Source organism: Amblyomma americanum, chromosome 1 (assembly GCF_052857255.1).
Source record: "Amblyomma americanum isolate KBUSLIRL-KWMA chromosome 1, ASM5285725v1, whole genome shotgun sequence".
Classification (NCBI taxonomy): domain Eukaryota; kingdom Metazoa; phylum Arthropoda; class Arachnida; order Ixodida; family Ixodidae; genus Amblyomma; species Amblyomma americanum.
In genome coordinates, this window is record NC_135497.1 from 26,274,993 (window position 1) to 26,287,670 (window position 12,678).

A 12,678-nucleotide genomic window follows, 5' to 3' on the forward strand; every position below is an offset into this window, starting at 1 on the left:
AGGCACAAAGAACTGCTTTGTTTGTAGCGCAGCCGGCGTGAAACTTTTCGACCTGTGCGAGTGCTCTTATATCTTTAGCTCGCTCAGGTTGTAACTGACTTCGCATTCAAAATAGAATATCTCAGTAATTCGAATTTTATTACACGGAGTTCAATACAATGAGGATTCACTTTTGAGGCCAGAGCGCCCTTTCTTAGCCTTTTTCTCTTTTCTTCTTGCGTTGTTCACTCAAATGAATCGTGTGCTAACACATTCTGCGCCGCACTGCGATCAGCCAGGTTACCCCCGGCGAAAAGGCACTACACAGAACCTCGCTTAACCGCCCGGGTCCTTTGCTACCGGACGAAACTGCAAGAAAAAATGCGTGCCTGCGAAGGGTGGCGAATAGTCTTGCGAAGAGCCCGAGCAGCCCTCGCCCTCGCAGTGTGCCCGGGACGACGCCAGCCAGCAGCGCGGTCGGCGGCGGCAGCGGCGCGCCACTCATGGGCAGCGCCTGCAGCACCCGCTGTCGCAAGAAGGCCGCCTCCGCTGGCGACGCTGAGGCCGTGCGCTGGCCGCACCTGAGCGAGCGGCTGGAGCAGCACCGGGGCGGCATCAACTGCCTGGCGCTGAGCGAGGACCACTCGCTCCTGGTGTCCGGCAGCGAGGACGGCCGCGTGCTGCTGTGGAGCAGCCAGTCGACGCCCGTCGAGCTGCTGGGCACGCTGAGCGGCCACGAGGGCTACGTGACCCACTGCACCGTGCACGGCAACTACGTGGTCACAGGTTCGGCCGACGGCACGGTGCGCAAGTGGTCCATCGTGGACGCCAAGTGCGTGCACGTCTTCCACGGCCACGGCGCCCGCGTCAACAGGGTTCTCTGCACGGGCGACCTGGTGATCAGCACGTCGCACGACAAGACGGCCCGTGCCTGGCGCTTCAACGCCGACCTGGACGTCCAGGTGCCTCCTCTCCCCGACCTTAGCTGACGGATGGGAGAGAATTCCCAACGCGTTCAGTCACTCGGTCGCAATGAGATGGGCATGCAGTGAAGCGGGCCTTTTCGGCAATAACAGAAGTGCGACTGCCACTTTCTGACCCAAGCACTGAAGATGAGTTGCGTTTCATGGTTGCACTATGGTAAAATAGAATTACATATAACAAAACGATGCGATGTGATCGCAGCTAGGCCGCTCTATACCTATTTTTTTAATCCAAAGAAAATATAAAAAATACCACTGTCTCAAATAGAAACGGCATTACGATCACGGGAAAGTGCGCACATAGCACAATGAAATCAGAATATAATATGAGGTTTTGTTTGCATAATAGCGTGCTGTCTCTTCGACCGCATTTCACCAGAGTCTTCGCGAGTCATTTGTAAGTATTATTTTAGAATCCTCTAAAAACGTAGTACATGAAAATGAACCACGAAATCGGCATTAGCGGCTGGGGGCTAGCTGTGTATGAACATGCCTGATACGGAGTTCAGGAGTAAAACCAGTCAAAAAACGGGACACAGCGAAGAGACGAGGCACACACACGACGACTGGTTGACTGGTTTTACTCCTGAACATGTACCAACTGACCCAGATTTGAACACTACTGATACGGAGGTTTAGTTCACTGAGTTTCTTTTTGCTGGCGAGGAGGGGTCGAGGAGCTCACGTGCAGGAACCACAAAACTAACTTCAGAAGTCCTGACGCAGTGTTCCGTTCGGAGAAAGCGGTAATGGAATATTTATCTCGTTACAGAACCTTTTTGCAGCCATCGTGTTCATTCGTTCCTGAAATAAAACCACAGTAAGGTTGCGAATTGCACAAACTTGCTTATATAATGACCCTTGTCTCAGCGCTGCTTGTTGTTCTAGCGCGTGCAATGAAATATTGATAGCATACTATGCCAATGCCACTAGTAGAGGGAAGACAGGATGATGGGGTTAATGAAAACAAAAAACAAAATGAACAAGGGTCGAAGGGGAGCGTTAATCTGCTAGCCAACATTTCGACACGGAAACTTAACTCTAGTTCTCTTGTCGAAACATGGGCTAACGGACTGAGGTCTCCCTGAACATTACAAGTAGTTTACTCTTTCTGCATGTTCGGGAATAATAGTGTGGAGTGTGCAAAAACGTTCAGTTTTCCCTAAAAATTACGCCGCATCCGGTGTGCGCTTTTCTTGTTGGGCATGCACATGAAGTTATCGTGATATAACGCCGCCGCCACCTGCAATTCGCTGACGCAGGAGATGGAAGAGCGACGGCTGCTGCGTCAAGTGGCCAGCAGCGGCCGCAGCAGCCGAGGCAGCAGCGCCACCAAAAAAAAATCTGACAGCCGAGCGAGCACCGCGGAGGAGGACTCCGAGGACGATGGTTCCACGTCCTCCGGATTCTCTGAGGAGGCCGACTCCAGGATTCGAACGGGCGAAGTCATCGATCGCATCACCGTTTTCCGGGTGCGTAACAGTGCCGCTCGCAGAATGCTGTTGTACTGACCGGCGATCTCGAATGCACTGGCTTCTGAATATCGTTGAGAAACGCGGCTCATACGTTATAATCTCTTTTCATGAAGGGCACAGGGTAAGGTAAAATTAGAACAAAATCGTTTTTTTTCTTTTGGAATTTTAGAAGTTCAATTCTTTCTACACATGTTCCATGATCGCACTTTCCTCAGAAAGCCATATTTACGGCTGAAAAACGCTTTTTCCGAAACCAAGTAGTGAGCGGCCACGCCCCCTTTCAGGATTAACGCCAATTTTTTCAACCAAAAAGTCCACCACCTGATTTCAAAACTTGTCTAAAATCAGCTACATATAAAAAATTGTCTGGCAACTATTGTACAGCTCCTCTTTTTTAGCCAAGACAATCCTGAGACGCTTTGCACGTTTTTTCCACGTTTCTGCAACCTTCATGCAGCTGCGTCCGAGTGCTATCCCTTTCGATCAGTATTGTAAATTGTGCCGGTGTTGGTTGCTGCTGATAAGTTGAGATGCCCAGGGCAAAGAAGGCCTTCGTCAGGCGTGAATTTCGCGGCAACCGCTACGCTCATCGTGAAAAAGCAAAAGGATGTCCACGACCGAATGAGATCCCGAACGCCGAACACGCCAGCTCCTCGACATCGAAGCTTTTAAGATTTTCTCTGTGCTTCCAGGAAGAGGATGTGCTACAGAGCAGCAGCCAATATGCCTTAATGGACATGGACGGCATTTGTGCCGCAATTACACAGATTTTTGTGTGCAGAGAGTGCGGTGGAAGTGTTGAGCTCATCGAAATTGTGACAAAACGGGTAGGTGTTGCAAGCGTTTACAGTTTGAACTGTGAAGTGTGTAGTGCCGCACAACGATTTGAGACGTCGAAGAAAACTACTTCTGGCCTCTATGAAGCCAACCTCAGGTTAGTGTATGCCTTGAGGTCCATTGGTAAGGGAATGGCTGCAGGAAATATACTCTGTGCTATGCTAAACCTTCCTAAGCCGCCGATAAAGTTCGCGAAATACAATCAAGAGCTTCTAGGTCACATCGAAGCAGCTGCTCAGGAGTCGATGAAAAGGGCAGCTGACGAAGCTGTGCAGCTGAATGAGGGGGATAAAGACATCGCAGTTGCTCTTGATGGAAGCTGGCAGAAGCGAGGCCATACTTCCAATAACGGCATAGTCTCTGCGACCAGTGTAGACTCTGGGAAAGTGCTGGATGTGGAGGTTTTGTCTAAACGTTGTCCAAAGTGCAGCATCAAGGGTACAAACAGTGACCCCCTTCATAGAGAGGTGTGCCAAAGCAACTACCAAGGCACCAGCGGTGGAATGGAAGTCGCAGGAGCACTGAAAATTTTCGGCAGGAGTGAGGAGCTTCACGGCGTTCGATACGTCAAATACCTTGGGGATGGTGACAGCAAGGCTTTTATGGCTGTAAAGGCACAAATGCCATATGGTGATTCCGTTGAAATATCCAAGGTTGAGTGCATAGGGCACGTGCAAAAAAGGATGGGCACAAGGTTACGAAGGCTAAAAAAAAGGAAACAAAGCAGGAAAACTCTCTGATGGAAAGAGCCTCTCGGGCCGAGGCCGACTGACTGATGCAGTAATAGACAAGCTCCAGACGTACTATGGTTTGGCCATCAGAAGAAATGTAGGAAACCGGGATGAAATGCGAAAGGCCGTTTGGGCAACCTTCTTCCACTTATCGGCCACAGACGATGACCCATGCCATGGACTTTGCCCAAAGGGACCTGATACGTGGTGTGCCTTCAACAGAAGTCAGTCAGAGGGCAAGCCATTTTTCCACAAGGAGAGTTTGCCTGCATCTGTCTTGGAGGCTATCAAACCCATTTATAGGGAGCTATCGAAGTCTGAGCTCCTAGAGAAGTGCCTCCATGGGCGAACTCAAAATGCAAATGAGTCATTCAACCATGTTGTTTGGGAACGCGCGCCAAAGAATGTGTTTGTTAGGCTTCGGACCCTACGGATGGCAACACTGGATGCTGTTCTTTCATTTAATGATGGTAGCATCGCACGGGCCAACGTTTTGAAGGCGTGTGGATTGAACCCAGGGAGCAACACCATTAAGTGGCTGAGGGAAGCTGACCATAAGCGCATGTAATTTGCGGACCGAGCAACACGACAGCTTACAAAAGAGGCCCGACAGTCAAAACGACAAGCCGAAAAGCGAAAAAATGACGGCGACAGTGACTACGAAGCAGTGGGCTATTAAACCAATTACTATGGAGGCGTTTCTGCGAATAAAAAATGGTTTTTCACATCTTTTTTCTCTTTACGCTCTATTATCTCAAAACAGTGTTTTTTCTTACAAAGGTACCATTATTTCCAATGCCTTTCAAGACAGACGACTGATTTTTTTTGCAATCATCTACATAAGTGTTGCCAACTACTGAACTAGAATTAAACAATTTCACTGAGCAGTTATTCTGTTATGAATTTTGAAATGCGCAAAGAAAGGCCAGATTTGTGTACTACCGGAAAAAAGTTTATTAAAAATCGAATTTTCAACACATTTCAAATATTCTAGTTCAGTAAAAAGAGCACAAAATTTGGCAAACAATGATATATGTAATATTAGGCTACTGTTATTAGTTAGTGAGAAACATGTACCTCAACATGGCCTAAAATGCATGGGAAGTATAGGGCTTACCCTGTGCCCTGATTTCAACAGCGCTACATATATGGACGAATGCACAGAAAGACATGACAGAACGGGCGCTGTTTTCTTTTTCAACGGATCAGGTTTCACAGAAGACACACAAAAGAAAGGGCCCACAGTAGAAGAAAGTTCGATTAATAAAACACGTTGCGGGGCTCGTTGGCGATGAATTTTTCTTATCTTGAAATTAAACAGCGCTACATATATATGGATGAATACACAGAAAGACATGACAGGAGGGGCGCTGTCCTGCCAACGTGTTTTATTAAGCAAATTTTTTCTACTGTGGATCCTTTCTTTTGTGTGTCTTCTGTCAAGCCTGATGCGTTGAAAAAAAAGAAACAGCGCCCGTTCTGTCTTGTCTTTCAGTGTTTTCGTCCATATATGTAGCCCTGTTTAATTTCAAGAAAAGAAAAATGCATCACCAACTAGATTGAAAACTAAACATTTTGACAAATTTACCTGTTTACCAACTAGCCCCGCAACGTGTTTTATTAAGTTATAATCTCTATATAGCTTCACAGTAGCAACAACTGGTGGCATAGGGGCGAGCGTTCCCGGAGAACACGCTGGTCTAGTCGGCTTAGAAAATGCCCGGAACACATCTTAAGAAGTTTGGAAGTATTCTTTGGGCAAATATTGCCCGCCCTGTGGTTGCTGCTGCTAAAATTTTGAAAAGGTTGCCTGCGGTGAAGTCATACCGCCTTGTGCTCTGTTCTGTCTCCATCCAGTGTCTTATGCTGTCAATTGTCGCTATCCTAATTCACCAACTGGCCTACATCTATACCCTCCTAGAAAAAGAGAGATAAAGAGAAAGAAGGAAGCCAAGGAATACCTTCCTAAGTTCATCATAAAAATTTGTAAGGTGACTTGTACCGGCAGTATTTTTTTACACATAAGTACACCCGAGTAGAATGTGCTGCGAATGACCAGGCTAATACATTTTGATGAGTCTTAAGTGCGGAGAAATCATGGCCTCTATCACCCCTCCCCCAACACAAGAGAATGCATTTATACCGCATGCCGCTCTCTAGACCAGGAAGGACCTTTCGAAGATGCTTTTGATAAAATTCCTCAAAGAATCTTTATTCCTATTGGTCCTAGTTCGTCAAACAAAAAATATAGCACCCTTGCTTTCACGGCATTACTTCATGAATTGTGCCATTATAAAGCCCCAATTTCGTGCAACCTTAATTATGTTAATTGTAATTTAAAAAATAGCTTTCTTTTGTGTGCCCAGCCAAACTGACATTGCCACTAATGAAGAGCTGACAGCTTGACCTTACGATCAAGAGGAAATAGACCTGTCTCACCTGCTTTCATCCTATTCCATCTAGATCTAAGCGAGGGAGTTATGTACGCTTGTTATATACAGATGCAAACTTGTAAAATTTGCATAATTGTAAAGGGATACCAATACACTCTTGTTTTTATCAACAGAACATTTCTTTCCCTTAAAGCCTGCCGCTACGTGAAGAAACTTTCGTGTAGCGCTTCCGGCTCAGAGTTGCATTTCCCGGCAATAGCTCCTTCGCGGGCCAGTGGCCCTGGCTGTGACACCTGCAGATGCAGCGATACGATTAAGCGCGTCCTTTGTGTGACCCCTCGGACTGATGTGGAAAGAAAGCTCCGTGTTGTGCCCTTGACCGGCTTGGCGTGTGTCCGCCGGCGAAGCACAAGATTCCTGGAAAAAAGCAGCGGCGCTAATCAGCCCTAAAAGCTTCTCGAGTGCCAGCTGCCCCGCGACAGGCTTCAATGAGCTACAGGATGCGACGGTGCCGCACGCTTCCTCTGTTTTGTGCTCATTGCATTCGGCCTTCTTTTCTTCTTTTTCGGCCTTTTCGTTTCTTCCACTCCATCTCATAAGAGCAAAGTGCAAAACCTGAACTACGGTCCTAAATGCACTGCACGACTCTACCTGAACCTCACCTGATTGACCTCCTTGCCCTTTCTTTCCTTTCCCCCTCTTTCTCTTCGTGCTCTTATTTGCCCCTACTTCCGGCATAACTAGCTTCCAGCAAGCGATCCTTACCTGGTGCTCTTGGGAGCTCAGGAAGGGTGTGACCGTGCCTTTAAATTTATTTGAGAGATTCCTGAATTTTCACCGACATTTTCTCCTTCGATTGATTCTTATGCCAGTTTACTAACCTATTCTCGGTAACAGCAAAAAATATGCGGACGGGCAAGCAATTACTAGTTTTAGGGAGGGCTGTTTTCTTCAGTGCAGTTATGGCTTCCCTGATACCAGAGTGTTGTTGACGGCAATGCAATTTCAAACAGGACATGCACAAACTTGATAACGTTAACACGTCTTTGTACCCTATTTGCTTACTGCTGTGAAGCACGTCACTTCAGACGTACATACCGCAGTCGCCGTCACCTTCAACCACAAAATGTGCAAGCTCTAAGCGTTCCGACTGAAGCTTGGCTTTCAACATTAATGAAGTCTGCGCAGTCTTTTAGAACCCAATCAACACACATTTATGTCCCTAAATGTGAGAGAACGTTAGGTTGCACAATGCTGTGGCGGAAGTCAAGCATTCGGATTCCCCAGACAGCATGGTTGTATTTTCTTCTATATTATATTCAATTAAATTGTAACAGAACTAATTTGGGGAAGGCGACATCTAAGGTTCTAATTTGACCTTCAACAAGGTATTTTTCTCCTCCCTCTCTCTCTATCTCTTTCTGACAATATCATCAACATCATTCTAAAAAATCCCATTTCTGTATGAACCCTTTGGTTGTTGACCTATTTAATTTTAATTATTTAGTGATTGTTGACTTATTTCCAATAGCGTCCCAATGAGCCCCTCCCGCACTTACCCGTCTCTGCTCGTAGAAAAATAGAAAAATTTTCTCCGCGTCAGCGCGCAACGCCAGCATGGTTCGACTGAGTCCTGCCCAATCGCGTTCATGGGCACCAACGAGAAAAAGACGTTATAGGACTCGCAAGTGCGGGTGAAGCTAGATCAAACTCAATCAGGTCATAAACTTTACTACGCTCAAAAGAAAATAACTGCATCACAAAACTTTTGAACAACACTGAAGTCACTTCTCACCATGGCCACGTGAAGTTTCCTCGCACAATAAACGCACTTTAGTCAAAGTTATTTTCCGCAGAGCAACCGCTTGAGCACCTGAAACCTTTCGATCATTTTCCCCGCAACAGTCTGCAGCTGGTTAGGCTCAATCCTACCCAACTGCGTTGAGGTGCAGTTCAAGTATTCCGACAGGGAATGACATCTGCTAGTTCAGACAGCACATCAATTCGCACTCATTCATCTACCCTTCCGTATAAACACCCTCACAGCAGTGCTGTATGCCTGCGGACAAGCCTCGAGAGTGAATTGGCTAAAAACAGTACTAGTCTGAACCAATCTATGAAAGGACACGCAGTTGATTTGTATAGGAAGCACTACAATTCTACGGGCAGCGCTAATCTCACGAAATTGAGCAATGCCAGCATAATTAACGGTCAAGGTTAATGCGCTAAATTAATTTTAAGAACTAGAATCGGCAGTAGATTCCCGACGGCAAGGTCCACAAAACAGAGCCTCTTGCCACAGATCTATCAGGGCTGGAAGTGGCAGCCTTGGAAGGCAACTCCGGTGCAGGACGATTTCCTGCACAAGCCGACCAGCGTGCACCCGCTCCACTCCTTCCCCCTCCAGTCAGTTGCGGCCAGTCGAGGGAAGCGCTTGTCCCCATCTCCTGATGCCGGCAGCCATCCTACTGTAGCCTGAATCATGCCCCCGCTGACTATCAACTACGGTGAACCTGGTCTGATCATAGTGCGTGGCTTCGAGCACGCGTTTTTCCACCTCTTTCTTACTGTACAGAAGCCAGGTGAACAAACTGCAGCAGGTGTACCACAATCGTGGTTTATCGCAAGGCCAACGGCAGTCTGAACGACAACCAACAGCCTGTGCACTTTTGTTCTTCCTCGCAAGACTTTGGTGGTTCAATTTTTAAGGGAATCCCCCAAGGCGGAGTAGCTGTGTAATAAGGAAGTATTTACTCGTCAGCATCCACCAAAGCCTTTGGCTTGAGCTAGCTGGTGGTAAGACAAGTAGCTGAAGAAATGGAACGGCGCGAGAAAAAGTATGGAAACACACAGCACACAGGACGAACGCCAAATGCAAAGTGAGTTTTTTTTTTTTTCGAACAAAGCCACTCATAGCCACAGAAGAGAACAGACTATAGGAAGCGTAGAAAGGAACATAGAGATTAAAACGCGAGTTTCAAAGCGCTCAAAAAAGCATTATCTTCGTCAGTTACTGACAGGGACGGCTTGCTCACGCAAGTGGGGCCCCTTTACACGATTAAATATGCTTCTATTATTTCTCTTTACTGACTATCTTTTGACGGACTACAGAATTCAGTTTTTTTTTTCAGACCAGGAGAGCATTTACAAATTTTGCGCTGTGTCGCAATGTGGCTACCATCACCTGTGTTTTATGCTGCCTCGCCCTATCATTATGTGGCACTGGCCTGTCTGCCCTATGTATTCTGCTATGCAATCTGTCTGCCATATGCACTATGTGTCTGCTGAGGCCTTGGATGCATAGGAGAAAAAAGGACAGCCCTATAATGATAGGGTCAGACAGCTTAAAACGCAGGTGAAGAATGGTTACGTTAGCCACATTGCGATACGGTTTAAAAGTTGTACCTTCTCTCCTGATTTTGAAAAAAAAAAACAGTGCATTCATTGGTCAGTCAGAAGATAGACTAGAAAGACGAATTATAGAAGCACATTTCATCAAGCAAAGGAGCCCACTTGCTTGAGCAATCCATCGAATAGATGAAGAGATTGCGTTTTTTAGCGTTTCGATGGCAGCGTTTAAATCTTTTTTCTCCTTTCTACGCTTCCTAACGCGTCTTATCGTTCTTTGAATTTGCACTGTTTTTATTTGCTGTTGTGTTTAGGGGCGAAATGGATTGATGTGGAGGAAATGCGATAGCACCCCTTGAGGGTTTTTGCCGTACATGTACGGTACCGGGTACCGGCGGTCCACAAGGGTACCAGGCGGTTGCCGCGGGGGCAGCATCTAGGGCCAAATCTTGAGGCAGGATGGCATGTTCTTCCGCACATTCGGAGGTAGGGGGGGGGGGGGGGGGCGTAAGCGCTGCTGATAAGTTCGTACGACTACGTCTGTCGAGGGACAGAGGAAGCCAGCAGCATACCGGGCGAGATCTTCCAGAAGTACTGCGAGTTGTTCCGCGCTTTCAATCGCGCTTTTAATCACACCAGGCACCTACAGAACGGGGTGTGTCGCTATTTCAGCGAATCGACTGGAAGCGTGATTGAGGATCAGGAGCATGAAGTGGTCCCCCTCGAAGCGACAACGATGCAGGCCGTGTGCGACCAGCACCGCTGCGCGTCGAGTGCGGAAGACGATAGTGCGGTGCCCAGCGGAGTCTCCAGCTTCGAATAGGTGTTCATGCTGACCAATGCGTTCTTTATCGCCAGGAGATGGCAATTTCATTTGGTGGAGCTTGACAACAAGCCTGTGGTCCTGGGCAGGACCATGGCGGCGCTCCAAAGTACGGAACACTCTTCGGATGGCCGGAGAGAAGAGGAGTGCAAGTTACCCCTGCATGGCGGGCACACATCTCATCGTCGGCGTTCACCCGCTGATGACATAGCAAGCGCGGACGTGGCTGTTTTCGCTCAGTCCTGTTGGGGTGGTGTGCCATCGAATAATGGCGCACGACACCTCAAAGAGAGCAGGAACTGTTTGTCTGTGGGCATAACCCTGCGCTCCTGTCCAGCTGTAAATCCCAACGAGAAGGGCTACGCGGCCGTGAAAAGTGGCGTCGCAGCCCACTCCAAAGGATTCCGGCACCGTCGCTTTCCGCTTGACCGCGCGCTGAGGTATCGGCTCGCTGCCTGAGCCTATGAGCCAGCCTTGGCTGTCTTTTGTCGTTGAAGGCAGCTGAGACGCAAGCCTCGGGGGTCAGAGACAGTTCTCAGGAGACGGGGCAACGCTCGTTCGGTGGCTTGCGCCGAATGCCACTTGAGGCCACGTATGCGTCGTGCTGGTGGTGTTGTCCTCAAAACAAATGGCACATGCGCACACTGCGGGGTTGGTCAAGAATCGAGAGGCATCGAAAGGCTTAGCATTTGAACATTTCCGCTACAAAAAGAAGAAAAGAAAAGACAGAAAAACAGAAGGTAGATGTAGTGCGCGCGGGAGAGCAAAACAGAAAGGGTGAGGTCAGGAATCAATAAAAACAGAAATGGTAATATTGAAAATTCAGCAAGGCAGTCATTGCGATTCTGATAAGAAGTTTTTAAAGGTGGTACAAACAGGTCTGTGGCTGTATCCACGTATGGTGGCGCCAAATGGTAGCAAGAGAGGACGGCTCAAACTGTAAGGGCAAGCATGCAAGGACTCCTCCAACAACCGTTTTCTTCAAAAAGAGAAGCGGCCGCAAAACAGCCAAAAATATTCTACAGATTCGGATTCACGCAAAGAAGAAAGCGTCAAACGAGACCTGTGCAGAGAAAATTTGAGCCTAGGGGCATGGCAGCGCAGCCTTGTCATAGATAGTTCAAGGTGCCGTGTTGGACAAAATTTGCCGTGCCAGGAATGTCCCGGATGTCAATAATCAGTAGGTGTGAAAAGGGACTTGTTTTTCTCGCTAATAACGTCCGTCTGCGAAACCTAGATGCTGTGATATACTCTATAGCCGGGAGGACAGGTAAACCGGGACTGCTGAGGGACGCCTATTCCAAGTCATGAGCAACAAATAAATTGGTCACACTGCTGCGACCTGGTGCCCGTGTGGATTGAACAAGGCTCAGATGTGGAAGAAGCAGTGAGTGGAATGTGATTTAGATGGGAGAGTCAACAGGGAAAGCGAGGGACGCACAAATGACAAAGAATCAGTAATGAGTGGCACTGCGGAAAGGTAGAGGTCTAGTTTACGTACGCAGGGCAAGCACTACCACCAGAAAATGCTTGGAAAATTGGAGTGTGATCCGAAAGACGCCGGGAAAAGATAATCTGGTGGCGGACAGAATATTCCCACACCTGGCTTTTCGTTGCACTGCGAGGCGTCAGGCGCCGAAATGCGGTTACTGATGGTGATAATGGCTATGCTCTTTACAACGTGTCGCCACTGCCTCTTAGCGCACGAAAACTAAAAATACAAAAGAAAAAACAAGAACAAGAAAATATTCAAATCGCTATTGGAGAATTTCGAAATTTCACACCCTCTAAAACAAATGTGTTCAACAATATTTTTTAGGATCTCTGCGCGAACAATACCAGCTCTTTTTTCTCACACGTAGTGTATAATTATTTTAATGTTCACTTAATTGCTCAAAATGGACTTTCTAGTGACGAGTTTAATGCTGGAGGTGTGAACATGAAAGTTGCAAGGAACCGCATATGAAACCGGAAATAGACACGTGAATAAACTTTTTTCGTGCGAGTAAGTTATGCGTGTCAGATTTCAGCCCTAACTTTTCCCTATCTGGCCGAATACAGGGGGCAAAAAAATTTTACAGAAACACCTAGTTACCTTATGCCTTGGCA

The 12,678-nt window shown here is 47.4% G+C and overlaps 1 protein-coding gene across 1 annotated transcript in view; it reads left to right on the top strand.

The window, feature by feature from the left end:
• Positions 1-439: 439 nt before the first annotated feature.
• Positions 440-12,678, top strand: part of LOC144131616 (uncharacterized) — a 55,812-nt gene continuing 43,573 nt past the window's right edge. The window contains exons 1-2 of the mRNA XM_077664459.1: positions 440-941; positions 2,225-2,434. Of these exons, the coding sequence (XP_077520585.1) occupies positions 483-941; positions 2,225-2,434 (669 nt within the window). The 5' untranslated portion in view covers positions 440-482. The remainder of the gene's footprint in view (positions 942-2,224; positions 2,435-12,678) is intronic.